Here is a 20,552-nt window from a genome sequence, read left to right as displayed (position 1 = left end):
GAAATGGCAAAAACTTTTACAAATCTCATCTTCCAACAAAAAGTATACTCGAATACGTGTTATTCACATTGATTTGCAGAAACCAATAAATATGATCTTTTAAGGCAATAGAGAATATGAAACTCAATTTGGTATTATATTAAAAATAATGCCTCGTTAATAATAAGAAAATATGTATTTAAAATATTATAGTTAAGTGAGAAAAAATCATTCCAAAAATCTCAAATACCAAACCTTTTGTACAACATTGTCATTGCACACTTTTTCGGAAAAGAGCTGTTCTCAATATGCCTTATTGCCACTTAAGGAGGCAAATCCCAGCTGGGTGTACTTAAAAAAATATTAAAATAAAATAAATCATCCATGTTTAGCTGCGCATTTTACACAGTTATGTTATGTATGTGTGTATGCATATATTTGTTTGAAGTTTCAAACATCTCGCATCACTCGTGAAGATGCGCCATGCTTCACCTTTGCGACGCCGACGCTCGACGCATTTGGCAGTCAAAGTAAAAGGTCAAATGTACGCGGCGCAATTGAAAAATCAAGCGCGCAAGCGCACAGCAGCAACAACGCAAATCATTAAGGAAATTGCATACATTCGAGTATAACTGCGCCGTAAGCAACAGCAATAATAACTAGCGCTTTGTATTTATGCAGGCGACTGCTTACATATTTATACATATTTATTTGTTATAAATCAATAAATGAAGCTTGATGTGCATAATTTATGGCAGACAATTTATTGTTAGTTTTGTTTGTTTCTTCTTCTTTTTTCGTTTTTGCTGGACAAAATGTTGTAATACACACAACACCATCGCACGGTTGGTTGTCTCTATGTTGTGTTTCGCTGTGCTGACGTCAATGAGTTTGTCATTACTGGGTTAATTAAAAGCAGGCATTGCGATTTCGCCAATCTGGGCAGCAAACGAGTCGCTAAGTTTAGCCGAAATCGTTGGGGAATGCATGCAGAATGGGCGCAAAAACCCGCTTGACCACAATGGCAGCGCAGCAGCAGCGTTAAATGGGCTGAACACCAAAGAAAGTGCATGTGTAATGCTTGAGAGTGTGGCATGTGAGTGTTGAGTGTGAGCTGCAACAACACAGTGAAGTGTTACCGTAATCGGAATGCTGACGTGATTTTCGCTTGCAACATTTTGCTATTTTTTTTGTTTTTCGTTTAATAAATTTTGCTGTTTGCTTTGATTTTCTTTGCCAGCCGACCGTGCCACAAGCATTTCCTAGTGAACCACATAATGTGCGTCGCCGCGACAGCGTTCGAAGCGCAGACCGGCCATCAATAATGCAGTGGCTTACATTGCTAAATAAAGCGATTTGCGCACACAAGCGCGCCAATGCACCTCTATCGGCTAGTATGTGCTCTTATGCGTTATTATGCGCTTCTATGCGTAACTAATGTATGCACACTATGCCAAACACTATCAAAAATGTATGTAAATTTGCATTAGCGGTTTTTAATAGGCGGTGCCAACGGCGGCGGTGACAATAATTGCTGCATTTTGCATTTGACTTTTCGTCGCTCTAAAATAGAAGCGTAATGGAAATGTGGGTTAAGTGAAAATTGCGACTGCAAAGCGCAGTTACATCACTCACCATTGACGCCGTTGAATGGCAAAAGCGGCGCATGCATATTCAATTCATAACATATATGTATATGTGTGTTTATTTGTTTGCATGTATGTGTGCAATGATTTGCGAAACAAGTCATCGTAGCTGCATTAATAGTGGTGTCTTAGATTCGTTTTCTATAAAAGTTGGACATTGTGTTGCTGCTGGCGTTTGCTTCAGATTTTCGGTGTGGGTTTACCACTGCGGTCTGGCAGTTTATCATATCAACTTGATACTTCCTTGTTATTTCGCAAGTTACGTGTTCGCTATCATTTCTAGCATTGCATCTACATATGTATGTGTGTACATGCGTGCGTTACTATAACTGTAATAAATACTTAGTTTGTTGTCGTCGTTGCGGTAAACTCGAGAGTTTAAGTTTGTTGTTACCCAATTGGTAAATTGAGATGAGAAAAATGACATTATTGTGGGGGGTAAATTATTGGCAACAACTTGGAGTCAACTTATGTACGCATACTATTACATAATTTTTAAATAAATGCTTCAATATTTTTGTGTCTAAGTGAAAAAATATTAAACAAATTTTGATAGATGCAGTTGATTAGGAAATAATAAATAGCAAATATAAAGTAATTTGAATGTCTAAATTTTAATAATAAAAAGCACTACGGTTGCCACAAGACTTGCTAGCCTATAAGTTTGGCGAAAATATACAATAAGTTGAAATTTGTTTAACGAGTATATATACTTTCACAAATTTCAAGAGCAGGAATTGATATTTAAGGTGAAACGGCCACCTTTAATCAATTTTTAAATTCAAACATATTGTTAAAAGCTTCATTAAAATCTGATGTCAGATCAGAACTCACTGTTGCTAATATATGAAAATTTGCGTTTGATGAGTTTTAATCAAAAAATGGAAATATGAATAATCAAAACAAACAAAAAAAAATTGCTAACTTTGGTTGCACCGACGCTATAACATATAAATACAAAATATAGATTGAAATTTCATAAATAAACGTTGCCATGCACAGAACATGTAGCCATTTTAAGTAATACATAGCATTTTATGATGCTATAATATCCTTTCCACCAATTTCTAGCTTTTGGCGTTGTTTTGTATGTTACCTTTTGTATTTCGGATTTGATAGCCCTAGTGTTGCAAACTGGCTAACTCACAACTTTATCGTAATTTTTTAGTGTTATACATACTCATGTACTTTTGGCATACGGCCACTATTTGTGGTGCTTATTGTAACTTAAAATATTCTTCTTGACCAAAAAATATAATTAAATTAATTATTTTTCACAACTTTCGACGTGGATTGATTCAGCACCAGCGCAATGATGAACTTAATTAAATTTTTGGCAATGAAGCTTAACTAAAGACCAGTGTTTAGCAATGGTATAGTGAATTCAATCGAGGTCGTAGATCACTCCAAGACGAATTTCATGAAGGTCGTCTAATCAGTTGTTATTTCGAAAACTATTACTGCTGTGCTCAAACGAATGTTGCCAGATCGTCATGTGACTTATCGTGAGATAGTGGCAACCATAGGCATTAGTGGGATCAGCACACATTCAATATTGCATGGACATTTGACCTATTTCCCGTTGGATCCCACATAATTTATTGATAGCTCAAAAAAGGCTTGTATCAATTATATGGGAGAAACGTTAAAAAATAGCGGTGCTGCGAAACACGCCTATGAAATTGTAAGAGATGATGAAACGTGTATTTACGTGTATGCGCCCGAAGGTTGAGATCATTCGACTGCATGGGTGTTTCAAGATGAGCCGAATCCAACCAAAGTTGTTCACGTACGAAGCACTTCTAAGCAAATGGTTGCCTTCTTTGGAAACAACTGCATATATCGCAATCATATCACTAGAACAAAGCAGAGCAGGGAGTTCTGAGTGATATGCAATCATTTGTTTGCCAATTGTTCTTCAAGAAATCAGGAAAACTAACCGCCGAAGACGGATCACTCTTCACTACGACAATGCAAAAGTCTTGCACATCGACTGAAACAACTGCATTTTTGAGTACTCAAAACTTCGATTTGATGAGTCATCCTCCTTATAGTTCTCACTTAGCACGGAATGATTTCTTTTTAATCCCCTCCGTAAAAAATAAACTAAGAGGTCAACGTTTTTCGGTACCTGAAGAAGCGGTAGATGTCTTCAGAAAACATGTTTTGGATATGCCTAAGTTAGAGTTACAAAAGTGTTTCGAATGCTTGCAATAGTGTAAAGATCTTAATGAAGAATATTTTGAAAACCAATAATGTGATTTTAGATGATTAACATTTGTTTTTGTTCTCTTATTTCATAATGTGAAAAACAATCTGCGTATTTAAAAAATAGTTGAAATTTTAGTAGTCTTGAACACTACCGTTATTCGGAGACGTACGTGGTTATACCTCCTCTTGTTCATTTTGGCCTTGTAGGTGGTGGTAAATAACGTGACATCAAGTTCTTTATGGAAATCTCTTTTTACTCCACAAGATATATTTACGAAATGCAGCATGGATTATTGTTCAAAGCAATGGTATAAGCTCAGGGGAAATTGTTCAGATCAGACCACTATAGCACATGTTTATTTCTGCAGAGTTCTGAAGTGTAGTTCCTATGCAGCCGCAGTTAAAGTTTTTGACAAAATTGGCATTAGATATACTTTTCTTATAGTTTACTATATAATGATTACTTTTTAAGTATCATAGTTTAAAAAATTAAATGTAGGGTAATTGCATTGGATGTGATGGTAAAAAAACTTATTTACTCGTATTATACATATGCGGTTTCTACATCACTTCAATTAAGAATTTTAATGCAATCGTTGTAATTCCTTTCTTATAAATTGCCAGCTAAAGTCTAATACGCATAATGGCTGCATATTAGTGTCAGAGAAGGGAAAGATATTTTACAACATTTTTCGTTATTTAGCTTATTTTATAATACGAGGAAAGGATTTTAAAATATTTTTAATTTTAGTTTTTAATTATAAAACGGCGTTAGCAATTAAATATTGCAATTATTTCTTTATGGGAACCTCACCTTTTTAGGTGAAGTCTAATAGTGGCATTGATGTAATTACAAAAATTGCTACTTTATTACTTAATATTTTCTAAATTAATAGTTCATAATCTGTTTTATATGTTTATGCATGTAGTATATGCAACCTCTCCCTCTTCTCAAGTTCAATTGATTCGTCACGCCAGCATGTACGCTATCTTAAATAAAGCGCGCGTAATGGGCTTGAGCTTTTGTAATATTTTCGATTTACAACTTTAATTAAATAAATTAGCTATTTAGACGTGTTAAACTGAGCTAATTGCTTACTAGTTTATGGAAATAAGTACGTATGTGGATAATCATAAAGCGTGAACAAAAGACTTAAGCAACGAACTTGAAATAATTGACTTGCTGATTACCCATTAAACTGTGTTGACGACTGCTGATACGAGACCATATATAATTTTATGGTGTAAACATGGTAAAAAGATACTTTTTCGATTGCGATTAAAAAAATTATCAGATTATTTATTTCTTAACACACACTACAGTTGCTTAAAGAGTGTAAAGCGTTTATTGTGGAGTAATAGCCTATTTCAATGAATCGTGGCAATGTTATCTTAGTACATAAATATAAATAAAATTTTTGTAATAATGATTAAATTTTCGTCATCTAATTTCCCGTACTAGACTTTGGTATATTCAAAAAATTAATTTTAAAAATCTAAACATTATAAAGTAAATTAAAAAAATATTTTTAAAATAAATATGTTCATATACAATTTCATTTGAAATTTCGCAAATATTATTATTTATATTTTGAGATTGCTCTCATGACCTTGTTGGTAAGCTATTACTTTCACTGCGTTTAATGCGCAGCTTTGTTTAACGTATACATATAAAAGTTTTCTAATAATATATATGTGTATATATACATATATATATGTATATACATTTACATACATATAGGTTTTCCCTACAGTAAACCATTTAGACAAGCATAGCACATTCTCTTGACCACCGACCCAGTTTCAAATTTAGTCAATTAGTTATCCTACTTGCGCCGGCATTCAAAAAAAGAAGATTTTAATGTTTGCAAACATTCCGCAATACTTTGCAATTTCTAAGTATTAGTATATTCTTCATAATTACATTTTGCACATTTGTCTTTGCCACTAATTACTTATGTATATCAGCAGCTGCAGCGGCAATCCTCAGATCGTAAACTAGCAAAATAATAATCATTGCTTTATATGAATTTTCTCATCAACTTTTAAAATACAAAAACATGTTGTTACCTACTTATTATAAGTGCACATATACATTTACACTCTACTGCAAGTTTAGCTATCAGCCGTGGGAATATTTGCGGATTAGCTATAAGTGCTAATTTAAAAATCAAAAGCTTTCAAGTTGTTTCGCTTAAACTTCACGTACATCATGCACTCACGTAAGTATTGTACATGGGTATTTGCGAGTACAAGTACATACATACATACATATGTGAACAATTAGTTAACAGCGCAGCAATGTATTTGAAATGTTTATTTTCATATGTTTGAGGTGCTTAACACCATTTCAGTGGCATGGTTGTGCCTAATATTTATGATTGGCAGTTGCGTTGATTATTTTATTACAGAACACAGCAGAAATAAAATACTAACAAAATCAACAATCAAAACCATACTCGACGTGGCGATTGGTTTTTCTTTTCATTCTATATGACCTTAACAAGAATTTATGCAATTTTTTTATCATTATTATAGAGAAGGAGACTTTAAACTGAAATTAAATAATATGAGTTAAAGTAAAAAGAAAACTATAACGGATTTCAAAACACTTTATGAGTTAGCCGTAGACGTTAAAAAGTGGAAAGAAATATCTGTTTGTAGGTGTAGCATTGTGCTAAACATAGAATGTAACAAGGACAGATCGTTATGAAAATGATTAAATTTTAGTTAACAACAATCATTCGAAATGGTCGCCTTTCGCTTTCACACAATTTCTACTGCTTTTGTCAGCGTTGATCGAACCAAAGATTTTTGCGACTCTTTATTTTTTCGAGGTATTTGTCAGGCTACAAGCAATAGTCTTGTGCACTACAATCTGGACTTCCAGGCGGCCTATTAGCTGCAGCTATAAAACCAGAAATATTTATTTTAATATGTTCAGTGGTTTTTGTCTTGTGTGGTGGACCAGAATCTCGTTGGTGGATCTAATACTCTCCAGCGTAAAATCGACCACGGTATTTAAAGTATCTTTCTGTTACACGTTTACCGGAGTTTTAACATCTTATTCACAGTTGTGAATAGGAGTAACAACTTTAAAGAAGACCCCCCACCACTCCATTACAGCAGCTGATTGGTGACTACGTTCAGCCCTTAAAATAATATTTTTTGCGTTTTTGGTAGTTTTTGCGTAGAGTTTGTCGTTTTGATTATTCTTAAACTGCTTCAACAGTGAAATTTTTTGAACTGTAAAATACTTTCATGGCCGTCAACCGCGTGGCTCTGTAGAAGCCGCTGACAACTGATGAGCGTAATTAATTTGTTTCAAGCGCGTTGGCAGAAAACGATCAGCTGACCGACTAGGGATTTTGATACGTCTTTATAAGTAGACTATATCGAATAAGCCTTGGCTATTGACATAATTTTATGTTTCTAAGGGATAGATAGATAAACAGACGATTGCACCGCGACCTTAGGTCCATTGTGCCCTCTCCTAAATCATAAAGACTCATTCATAACGCATATTTATTTTAATGAGAAATAAATATATAATAATAAATAGTAATTTCTCTTAACTTTCTCAGGGATGTTTTCAACGTTTTCCCCTTGCCTTCATGAGAACAAGTTGGCTCTTCAATAGAGTTTAATAAAATCAATAAAACGAGATTGCAGTAATTTTTATACCCTGAACAGGGTATATTAAGTTTGCCACGATGTTTGTAACACCGAGAAAGAAGCGTCGGAGACCCTATAGTGTATATATATAAATGATCAGTATGTTGAGCTGAGTCGATTTAACCATGTTCATCTGTCCGTCCGTCCGTCTGTATATATATGAACTAGTCCCTAGTTTTTAAGATATCCTTTTGAAATTTTGCAAACGTCATTTTCTCTTCAAGAAGCTGCTCATTTGTCGGAACGGCCGATATCGGACCGCTATAACATATTGCTGCCATACAAACTGAACGATCGGAATCAAGTTCTTATATGGAAAACTTTCGCATTTGACAATGTATCTTCACCAAATTTGGTATAGATTATTTTGTAAGGCAATAATGTAATCTCCGAAAAAATTGTTCAGATCGGATTACTATAGCATATAGCTTCCATACAAACTGAACACATAATTACTAAAAGAAATGCACCTGTGAAGGGTGTATTAGCTTCGGTGCCGCCGAAGTTAACGTTTTTTCTTGTTTTCAAACTATCTTTTGAAAAAAGTATAGCAAACTTTTATTTTTCATCCAACATCACATATTCGTGGTTGGAGTAGTTCTGAATTACAGAATATCATAACATAAGGTATACCTGGAATATAATCTTCGTCCATATATGTAAGTGCTGTATTCTTTAAATGTGTTTTTCTGCTAGGTGGTCAAACTACATCCTCGAGTCTCAAGTATTACTTTTGCCAGTTTCTTGTTTGTATGGTGTAATTTGAAACAACTTTGTATATTATGGTTTTTATACAAATAAATTCATTGCAAGTATCGCCATACCGACGAAATAATTGATAGTTTGGGTAATTTTAAATAATTAAAATCCATAAATATGAAAAAAAAGCTTTTATCCAGCAAATTACTATTATTTAAAAGCCATTTCGAATTGCACAACTGCTAATAGTTAATGCTCATTGAATATGATTTCACGCTTTGTACCTATACATATGTAAGCCACTGTTAAAATTAATAATCACACTTAAAAAATTACCTTATTTTTATGGCGCTTCCAATTATTGCTTATTATGGTACTTGAAATGGTAAAAAGGCCTTACGAGTTTCTTCATTGTAAAGACACCGCATTTTTCGGGTCAAAAAAGTTGTGGAGGCCAAAATTGCAAAGGAGTTTACTGGCACATTAACACAAATACAACAATGCATGTTTAAATGCCTTTAAGTGGCAGCACTATAAATAATTTGCACGGGAAAATACTGATTAAAATAGATTACAGAGAAAAAGACCCGAAGTGAGCGATTACAAATTAAAAGAAACACAATTGGAGCCATCCCATTTCTGCCAAATGGGGCAAGAAAATCACACCAGGCATAATAGCAGTGCAATAATTAACTATATAAATCAACTTTGTAAACTTCTCAGAAAAATAAAAACAATAAAATACAAAAATAAACTTGAAACGCCTTTCGAAAAGCTTGCAACATATTATACATGGCCGAAGAAAACAGCCGAGTGAAAAAGCAGTGAGACTGCAAAATAACAGTTAGTGCGCATAGATACATGTGTTTGTATGAAAACAAAAAGACCAAAGCCGTAATTGTTAAAAATGTTTGTTTAAAGAGGGCAAATTGCCTTTGAATTGGTTGTCTTGCCAGTTGCATGGCAACTCTTTCTCTTTTTTCGCCATATTTCTTCCAATTGCTCGGTTTTTGTTTACTTTGCGCATTGTCTTTCACATGTTCATAGCTTGTTATTTTATGCCACGCATGTGTTGCATGAAATCAAGTCACAATATTATGTTGCATTGATATTTTAGCCGCCGCAAGTGCGTGCTCAATCACTACAGCGGGCGGTGTAGGGGAGTAAGTACCTCGAACATAAATGAAAACAAAATCAAAGCAGCGCCGAATGGCAGTGTGGTACACACATACACACACATACTGCCACTCTTGACAGGTGGTGAATGGCGACTGGCACTTGCATATGAATGCGTCGTTTGAGCCAAGAGTGCGCTGAAACCACTTTAAGGGGCTGCAACAACGCCTCAGCGTTTAGGTTAAATGTGATACGGTCTCACTGCAACAAAGTAAAAAGCCAAAAAGTTGAATAGGCGGTGGCGCTGTGTTACGCATGTCTGCAAAAAAGCTGCGCAACAGTTTGTAAATAAATTACGCCGCTTAGATTTACCAGTAATGCATACCCAGCAGAGTGATGGCGACGTAGTATGAGCAATTTTAGTTTAGTTCTATTACAATGTGACGAAATTGTATCAGTTTGCATTCTAAAAATATGAAATTGTCTGTCTTTTAGTTCCAATAGATCAAAATGATTATGGAATGCATAAAGATTAATGTTCACCCATTGTAGCTGGAATACCCTTCTCAAATAAAAAAGTTTCCATAAAAGAACTGCAGTTTGATCGGTTAGTTTGTATGGCAGCTATATACCATAGTGGTCCAATTTAAGTATTGCTTAGGAGAATGTAGAGTTCTTGAAGATATTTTGTCAAATAAAATTCCACACAAGTCCTAGATTTTGATCGTTCAGTTTGTATAACAGCTATGTATTTGCTATATGTAGTGGTATAATATCGGCAAATTCTTGGGGCGGAAAAGACGGGCACAAAACCTCAGATTGATATCTTAAAAACTAAGAGACTTGTTTTCGTCAGTATGATCATTTCTACATATTTGTATACATTTTATAGGGTCTCGGACGTTTCTTTCTGTGTGTTACAAACTACAGTAATTGAAAAACTTTTATACCCTGTTCAGGGTACACAAATAGTTGATAAGAATTTTTTAAGAAAAGTTGATAAAAATAATTGATAAAATTAATTAAAGAATTTCAAGATTGAATTTAGACTTTTCTGTGCATCCTTAGACTGATTTTTGTGAGTGAGACTAGTGATCTAGATCTAGCGTAGTTGAAGCGACCATGCTTCTACTGCTCTGAAACTATGAGTGTTAATTTTGCCTCCTTACGTCCAGAAACTCATAAAGTATAATAAATATTATTATCTTATAATCTTTATATATATAAATCTTCTGACAGTGTGTTTGTAATTGTACTGCTCTTAAACGGCAGGACCGATTTTGATGAAATTTTTTGTGTGTGTTTAAGGAGATTCAAAGATGGTTTAGATTCACAATTTGGTCCACTGGAAAATGTTTTTTTAAATTAATTTTTCATTTGTAATTAATTGCTAATTTTTGAATGTTTTATAGTGGATCCAATAGATTGCGCTACCATCGCAGTATCCAATATTCAAACCTTAAATTGGCGAAAAAGTGCAAAAAAAATAAAACGATGCCAAAGTAAAAGGCGACATCTGTAGACAAGTTTTCATAATGTGGACAGAGTTGTTCGTTCTTAAGTAATAAATTAGGTTATTCAATCTATATACATATATAAAAGAAAGTTGTGTTAGTTACACTATTTATAACGGCTAAACCGATTTGGCTGAAAATTGGTGGAGAAGTTGCTTAGAACCAGGGTAAGGACATAGGATACCTTTTATCTCTTTATGTCAAAATTTAATACAACTCATAAATACTAAAATTATATTTAAATCATAAGCATTGGTTCAAAATTAATGTTTGTAGGAATCATTTGAATATATGCGTACAATTTTAAACAGATTCTCCTCAAAAATAAAACTATTGCTAAGTATTTGGAATAGTAGTAAAATAGATTATAACTGGCTCAGTAATCAGTCGTTGAGTAGGTATTATACCACGTGCATCCCAAAAGACTGATGTCATAACCTTTGCCGCCGCCTTTCTCGTTTTTCCCCGCCTGAGAACAGTGGGAAATGATGGAGCTATGTTCCTATCACTGACGAAAAATGTCGGCTTTATTCCGGCACTTAAACACTTTTCAGAATCAGTTATTCGTTGTTTTTGTTGGATTATGAACTTGCGAGGCACCTACTTTGCACAGAGCTTTCGCCTCTTTAAGCTTAGCAAATATCTTTTCTTCGGTGGATTTCCCTGAGCCCAAATTCAACAGTATTTTCCCTCAAAAAGCAATGTTTTATTAACACTCGAAATGCCTTATGATCCATTTTTTTACACAATTTTTTTTTAACACAAGTTGCTTCATAAAAATTCTATATCTCATTAACTAATAGTTATAATCCAACTAATAGAAATCATATAGATGGTAGTAGTAGCATTACATATCTATGTATCAGCGACAGTGAAGCGTGGACGGGTCCTCTAGTAATATTATAATTATAAATATCATTTAGCAATATATGAAAGGAGAGCATTTGTTTTATATAATTTCTATAGCTGTTTCTCTCCTTGGTTGTATCAATTTTGACTTTAAGCGAAAAATAGAGGATCCTTCAAATAATCGTTTGCCTCGGAATGGCTGATACATATTTTATTGCTTTCCTGTAAAAGAACTAGACCGAAAAATACTAATTTATAACTGATATTACTACCCTGAATATGAACTGGTCCGATAAAGATTAGTTAAAAAATTTGTCAACGGTATAAAACCTTTTACAATTGAGCTTTTTCAAATGTGTTCATTTCAACTTAGATTAAGACTTCAAATGCCATTTAAAAATACTAGTTTATTTTGTAAAAAGTATGCAGGCGGGGGTGCTACTCGTTGAAAGGAGTATATAACAAGTTAACTGCACTGCTGGGTATATACCCCAATATTTATAGAAATGTGTATGTACAATAATTGTGTATTGCAAACCAATACGCGCGGCACCTATCTTCAAGCATCTTGCAAACGCACACGTACCCGTCTACGAGCACATAAATATGCATGTAGCAATGCCTGTAATGTTGCAAGCGGTTTCTTATTATTGTGATACATATACGCACATGTGCAGGATTTGAAAGACAACTTTGTGGCATTAGAGCAACGAAATTGAACTCAACCGTTGCGTGAACGCAAGTGATCACTTTCAATTGAAAACTGTCAAGCTTACGCAGCGCGTCGATGCTTGCACATAGTTACCTATAATTTGCTCCTGCATCTATTCATATATGTACATACGAAGGCAGGTACGTATGATTTTCTAGATAGGCTCGACAAGCATCTGAGGCGTGACTTGGTTGCTACAACTGCTGCCTTTTATTACTATTATTCGAATAATGTGTTAGCTGCGCGCAAGCATGTCGCTTTTTATTGCCTCCAACTTCTGCCACATATTGGCTACTGCTACACAACATTTGTTATATAAACCATTTCGTTGGTTTTAGATTAAATTACCGTTCATGCTGACCTACTCGGGCCGAATACTGCGTAAAATAGTGCGCCGTTGCGAAATATGCCTTCGGAAAAATTGTATAATTAATCCAAACATAAAAAAAGTGTAGTGTAAATAGTTTTCTTTGAGAGTTATTGATGTTGCTAATGACTATGCCGGCGTGAGGATTGCGTTAATTACTACTGAAAAAGCATAACACTTGTCATACCGCCTCTTGGTGATTAGCCAGTGGTCAGCAAATATTTATTGCTCCACTTTTTCTCCGCTACTGTTATTTAATACAAATTATATGTAACACTCTGAAAAATAAGTCAAAAGTAAGAGCAAATACCAAATTGTATATTTACTTGGGTTATTCATTAGAGACAGCATCAGTAATATAGTTTTTCAGTAAATATAACAGAATTTCACATAGAAAAAAATAAAATGTTAGCCATAAGTTTGATCGTGAGATTGTTTTTGTGTTTTGTTATTATGTAAAGAGTTTGCAGTGTTTAACAGGAGAGTTTGTAGCAAAATTCGAAACAAATTTATTTTCAAACGAATATGATTTCCAAGTATTTGTCCAATTTCAACACCCCCATTGTGTAAGACAACTGGTGTATCGTTGACGGTGTAATGGCTATGACTACTATATCAATATTTTATTTTGGGTATGTCTCAGCATTTGTACAGGAATCCCTTAAATGGGTTAGAAAGAGATTTAAAGTAATGACGGCCATTGATATTCATTTACGTGTTTGTTTTTGATTACTAGAGTCATGTGCTTTAAATACATAGACAGCTGAACTTGATTTATAATAATATATATAATAGAATCTAGCAGTATATTTCTCGAAATTTTAATTATATTTCCGTCATATTAATATATGAAAGGACACTGAAAATACATACAAAAACAGCTTCTTAGCTTCTTAAATATATTTTTCAATTTGCTTTACTAGATTTAACAATACTTTAAAGAAATATGTTTGGTTTTTTAAAACGTCTTTTCTGAGAGGAGCTCTTGGAGATAAGCTGTAGTGCCTTTCCAAATAAATATTTTTACTAATACTTAGTCTTAAAATACAGTTAAAAGATACCACTTAACACTTAACCCCAAAAACATAATTACGTTTATTATCCGGCGAAAGAATAAAGCGAAAGGTTTTTCGACACGTACGCTCGCTAAAGGCCCTAATGCGCTTGACTATATTTTGACTAAAGGTTTGTGCTTGTGATTTGTAAATCAACATGCCGAAAGCAACATGAAATTGAATTCTTTAAACGCAAGCCTAACGGTTGGAATCATTGGAACCCTTGGAAAGAAAACAAACTGACATTTATACTGTTCACGCCTTCTTTAATATTCACTTAAGTAATACCATTAAAAAAATAATATATTCACTTTAGCATTACAGAATTTTATAATCGATTTTGTGGCATGTAATCTAATTTATATAAACACCTTTCAATTGGCGAGCACGATTTACCTTGACCGCGGTCGAATGGAAAATGGAAAAACTTCGTTTGGGCAACGTTATGAAATTATTGAAATTGAATGCAATAACACACACACGTCTTGGATAAAAAATTATGTTGTACGTATCTTGTTATTAATAAATAGATAACTGAGAATTGTTGTGTGGGAGGTACCTTAATGAACCTCAGGGATAATTTTTATTAATATACTTGTATGTATGAAGTAATGATTTATGTTTTTCTAACAAATCTTATGTTGAATAATTGCTTGGATTCCGATCCTTACTTCATCTTAATTTTTTGATTAGTAGATCAAACGAATATAGGAAAAAAAAGCAAATTTTAACAAGTAAGGAAGGCCTAAGTTTGGTGCACCGAACAATTTATACTCTTGCAATTTGCAAGAAGCAAAGCCAGGGAAATTCTTTAAATTGCAAAACCAATCATGTAGACTAAAGTCAGCCCGATTCGAAAATAATGATAGAGGCTAGGCCAAGTTTTCGCTTAAATTTATCTATTTTAGGCACGCCACACTTTTTCAAAAAAAATTGTTCGTAGATGCTCCATGCTACTGCGATCCACTGTACCAAGTTACACCTTTATATCTTAATTTGGTGCTTAGTTATGACCCTTTATGTGATTTCGATTAATTACGATTTGAGGGCATGGCGCTGGTCCGATTACGCATATCTACGAACTCGAACTTTTTTTTATACTAAGAACCTGCATACCATTTTTCATCAAGATATCTCGATTTCTACTCAAGTTACAGCTTGCACGGACGGACGGACGGACGGACTGACAGACGGACAGACGACATACAACTTTCTCGTCATCCTGATCACTTATATATGTATATATATGTAACCCTATGTCTATCTCGATAACTTTTAGGTGATACGTACAACCGTTAGCTGAACAGAACTATTATACTCTGTAGCAACTGGTAGCAAGAGTATAAAAATATTCAAAAATTAAAAAAAAATACAAAAACCAACCAATATTTTGCTCAAAAATGTAAAAACAAAAAGTGGCATTAAAATATATTACAAATATTGCGCAATATAAAAAACTATTGCATATTATGGCTCCATAAGCGTAAACACTTTACAACAATTTATTTTCCGTTATAATCGCCAAAGTGTCTATCATTGTTTGTGTAAGCGCCATTAGACGTGCACAAATGTTTAACCCAATTTCCAATGCAATAACAAATAAAAACAAACAGTTATGACCCAACACTTTTTGCACGCATATTTGGCATCAAATTGAAGGTCGTTTATGAACTGGTATCAACACAAACACACAGGCGTACACATACCAACAATTACATTTTTGCTTTTCTTTTATCGGGTGCAGGCACATTTTAGTTGCCAACCAAAATAAGTGCGCAATAATAGGTAACCGATTACCTGGACCTCAGTACGTTTAATGGTACGGTTATGTACTCGCAATATTGTGCTTATTGTTGGTGCGCTTTCAGTGTATTTCAATATTTTTTCATTAAATCTGAAGTATTAAGTAAATTAAAGATTTGCGGTTTTAATGAATGGCGAACGAATGGGCAGGAATATTGAATTTGAAAATCACTATTCATTGAAAAGGTGTATTAATTTTAACAATAGAGGTGGAACAAAAGTTATTCAGACAAATACTATTTAAGAATGAGTTTCGTTAAATTGGCGTAGTCTCTTCATTGGTATAATTATTGCCTTTGTATGGAGTAGCATTTTAAACTAATCAAGTTGAAAGCAGTCAATCAAATGTTGTAGAAACAAAGAGGCAATTTTAACTTAATCATAATAGATTAAGGATGTGGTCAGCTCGTGCGCATTCGAAATTTAAGAGTACTTTATTAAACTTATTATCACCGTGAAGGTTTGAAATGACAAAATACATTAGACTAGTTAGGAGTGTGTACCATGCACACTTCTCCAACATTGTCTAACTGTATGAGAATTTGTTATATGAGATCTCTATGCGAAGTTGAGATTTGTATCATCTGTTGTTTTGTAAATATGAGGGAGCCATGTGTAGAAGGTCATGCAAGTGAGGAAAGTTCTCTAGCGCCATTCACTTGGAAGTGGCCACAAACGATTCTTTTGCATATGGCTCCAGCAGCTCACTACTACCGATCTTACACCAAGTATCCTCTGGGTAGCCGAAAAACATCAGTTTGAAGGCGAGCTAAAGTGAGAGGCGAATTATCCCTCCCCAGGGTTTTGCGCTGAGTTTGGGACCCCAATAAAAGGATCAAAAGAATATGATTTTGTCATTAATTATATATCAATAATTATATAGGGCTTAGACTCCTCCGTCCAGTTATTAAATGAAGACACCGTCGAAAGACATTTAATGCAAATAAAGATCGTTATTATTTGTTTTGTATTAAAAGTATTTTAAAAAGCAGTACTGAAAAACAAAATTCGTGCATTATTGGAAGTTTTAATAGATAGTACAAGGTTAATTCCAAAGTAAATAAGACTTTTTGAATCTAGCGCCCCTGGTGACGAAATCTATATGTCGACTAGTGCGTTAGAATCTGCTATCTTTATCGATTGTTCGGTGAGAATTTCATGACATTTCATCTATTGGAAGTGAAGTTATTGCGTTTTAAGTGTCAGTATGTTTGTGTTATAGGTGCGAAAATGAGCTTCGAACAAAGAGCCAACATTAAATTTTGTTTTAAAATTGGTAAAACTTTTACCGAAACGTTTCAATTAATGAAACAAGTTTATGGCGATGATTGTCTATTTCGTAGCAGATTGCACGAGGGGTTTCAACGTTTTCAAAATGGTCTTGAGGACATAAATGACGATCAACATGCCAATCAAAATCCGTGATCATCGGAAATTCCATCAAAACTGTGAGTGAATTCATAAAAAATCAGCCGAAATCATCATTGAAATTCATGGAAATGGAATTGAACAGAAAATGAGACTATTTTGAATAAAATAAATTGATTTGTTAAAGTCCGGTTTACTTTGGAACACACCTTGTACTTCTAAATATCGTGACAAAGTTTATTTGAGGAAAATGGACGTAGTTACAACTATACCTTGGATAGTGTATATTAAGTTTACCACAATTTATACACAAAAGGTAACCTCAGAGACCCCCTAAATTATATAGAGTGTAGACGATAGACTTAGATTAGTCGATATAGCCATGGCCTTCCGTCTGTATATAAACGAATTAGTCCCTCAATATTTGAGATATCGATCTGAAATTTTGCACCCATCCATTTGTCACCAAGAAGCTGTGCATTTGTCCACACGGTCGCACAGTTTTGTTCACCAAAGCATATGGTATATAGCCATACAAACTGAACGATAGAAATAAACTGATTGTATGGCAATTCATTTAATTTGACGAGATATTTTCATCAAACCTGAGTTATTGTCCACGACAATGGTGCAACTCATGAATAAATTGTTCAGATCGAGTCATTATAGAACCTAGCTGCATTCGAACTGACCTATCGAAACCGATGTAAGGAATGTTTTGTATTTGTGAACCGCAGTTAACGTTTTTTCTTGTTATAGCTGTCTTATGGACGCTTTAAGTCAGTTTGAAGCGTTTTTCCCACAATTTACGTTTTTAAAATCGGTGCGTAACATAAATCCTCACATGCTGATAAATTTAAAACTACACCGATCCTTTTGCAATTCTGATAATTTGTCAAAATAATGAGTTTTATTTTACAAAAAGAAAGTATTTATAAATTATTTTTCATAAAAAAACGCGTTTTTCCATAACTGACCACGATAACTGGAAAAAGCTATTGTCTAACGAATAAGCCTTGATCTTTTGACTTTGGATGGGATTCCAAGGGATGTTCGGATAATTCTCTCCCAAATTTGTTTAACACATACTGACTGACCATTAGAGCATTGTTTATAAAATTTGTAGACTAATTTGAAATTTCCTTATAATTTTGGGAATCTGGGAATTTTGGGAATGAGAAATCTGTCGATACCTCAAAATGTCATGCCGAAGTTCTAATATGTCGTGTTTTTAGGTTTTTGGAGAAGTGACATTCCGTTGATGCAAAGCAATAAATATTTCTCAGTATATTCAATGGTCAAATAAATACTGGTTTGTTAAATTTCATTATAACTATAACAGCTGTCCTTTCAGGATAACCCCAAAAGGCAGTGACGCCAGAAAATGTGGCGAAAGCTCGTAGAATTGGATTAGCTGACCGTATAATACAATTAAGCGCCTGAAAGGATTGCATAGGTCATATCATTAAGGAATTTTTCCAAATGTTCGACTTATGATATGGATAAAAATCATCCAAATGGATGATTTGATATGGATCAAACGCAATAAGAATAAGTTTATGCGTCTCTCGATGATGGATGAAGCATGCACACATCATTACATCCGCTAAATGGTTGTTGCATGATGAAGCTCGTCCAAAGCGGCCGAAAACGATGAGAATTATATATGTTTTGGTCATTTCCAGAAATAATCTTTATCGACTACCTCAAACATCATACAAAAATCAGTACTAATTAATTAATTATAATATTGGATCGATTAGACTTAGATATCCAAACCTTGAATGGATGTCTACAAAAAGCATATCGGACATAAGTAGCTTCATCGAAACCTCAAAATGGTTTGAAAGAGAAGGTGAAACGTGATAGCAAATATAAAAGGTCTACGAATAGTGCATCAAAATGGCAAAGCCAGTGCTAATTGATCCCGAAAGACAACAGGGCTGCACTCCTACCTACCTACGTAGATATCTAAAGTTTGAGTTTTTAAGCCTTGATATCCTACAATTTTTATACATTTTCAAAAATATAAGTTTTTACACTTAATTTTGTTATTTAATATTTTCCGAAAATCTGCCAAGCGAAATTTAAAAGAATAATTAATCGTAGTCATAACCTCACCCAATAAAATTTAAATGAATGCAATATTTCTTGGGGCCAATATTAGAACAGCATTGTGAAAATACAATGACGCCCTGCAGTCAATAAAATGCAAATATGCTCAAAATAATCATCTAAGCAAATTGACGGAGCTAATCACTTGAATTAAATCCAAAAAACCTACATTGCCTCCAAAAAGCGAACAATTAGACAGAATGCAATTTGTGACTAATGTAAGTTGTCTGTCTGACTGAGAGATTGATTGCCAGATATATGTGTATATGTATGTATGAGTTTATAGCCAATTAAATAAGTAGGCGGGCAGTGCAGGTCATAGGCAGGCATGCCAGCTGCCACCGGTGCTAACAGCATCGTCATCGACGCAACGACTGCCACTAATAGTAACAAAAACAACAACAACAACACTAGCCATAAGAACAGCATCAATGTGTATGGCTGAACAAAAGTGCAAACTCAACAGGGCACAGCAGCCATGAAAAGCAGACAATAACCGACAATTAGTAACTGCTCTTGGGTCTGTCATGACTCACAAAAATCAGCGGCAACAATTGACTTTGCAACAACCTCAGACACAATCAAAGTCGCAAGTCGCGCTTCGAAGGCGTAATCACAATAGCGATTTTGCCACCACGCCAAACAAACGCCACAGTTGTAGTTTTGCCACACAAACATACACACATACAAAAGCTCTAACAACTTGTATGTGTGTGTGTGTTTTGCAGAAAAATCACAAAGGAGTTTTCTTAACTTTATTTGGGAGACGCTGCACTGTTGTATTTTTTTAGTTCATTCATTTGTTGTATTTGTTATTTTTCGCTGGCGGTTTGTTAACTGCATAAATAATTCACACTTACTGCATTGTTGTTCGTGATTTATTCCAAAATTTCGGGCTAACAAAGGCTGCGTATCCACTAAGGCGAACTAAAGCGCTGGCCTTTTCCGTTCCTTGGAGCGCTCTTGGGTCTTTAAAGAACCGGAAAACGTATTGTTTTTGGATGTATTGTATTGTTAGGCACGTTTATTCAACTGTTTTTTAATTTTTATTTTTAAATTCTTGTAACTTTTCAACAACGAAATTCTCACTTTTGTTGTTGCTTTGATTGCTTTATGCTATTTGTATGCAAGTAACACTGCGATTGCTTCGTTTCTTGTGGTACACTAAACCGTTAATGCTTGTGCCGTGGTCCGTTAGCTTTGCACTTTTGTTTTCAACGCGCGAGCTCAAATACTTAAATGACTTACTTTCTTTGAAAAACTTATATTTTATACCGTAAAATTGCGGAGCGTGTGGAATAAGCGCAAAAGACAGCTTAGCGCTTGCGCTCTTGAGCGGAATTTTGAGTGGAAGTTTCGGTTTTGCAGCATGTCACATACAATTTTATGTTGCCGGGTCAGCGTTCGGCGCTCGCGAAGGTGTTTGAATTTCGTGCTGGATTT

The 20,552-nt window shown here is 34.4% G+C and overlaps 1 protein-coding gene across 1 annotated transcript in view; it reads right to left on the bottom strand.

The window, feature by feature from the left end:
• LOC120771896 (transcription factor SPT20 homolog) overlaps window positions 1–20,325 on the bottom strand; it is a 34,148-nt gene extending 13,823 nt beyond the window's left edge. The window contains exon 1 of the mRNA XM_040100167.1: window positions 19,970–20,325. Within this exon, the coding sequence (XP_039956101.1) occupies window positions 19,970–19,974 (5 nt within the window). The 5' untranslated portion in view covers window positions 19,975–20,325. The remainder of the gene's footprint in view (window positions 1–19,969) is intronic.
• Between the last annotated feature and the right edge of the window lie 227 nt (window positions 20,326–20,552).

The sequence above is a fragment of the Bactrocera tryoni genome, chromosome 3, assembly GCF_016617805.1.
Source record: "Bactrocera tryoni isolate S06 chromosome 3, CSIRO_BtryS06_freeze2, whole genome shotgun sequence".
Taxonomy (NCBI): domain Eukaryota; kingdom Metazoa; phylum Arthropoda; class Insecta; order Diptera; family Tephritidae; genus Bactrocera; species Bactrocera tryoni.
Note: the sequence above shows the minus strand (reverse complement) of the source record. Positions and strands in the feature narration are given on the sequence as shown.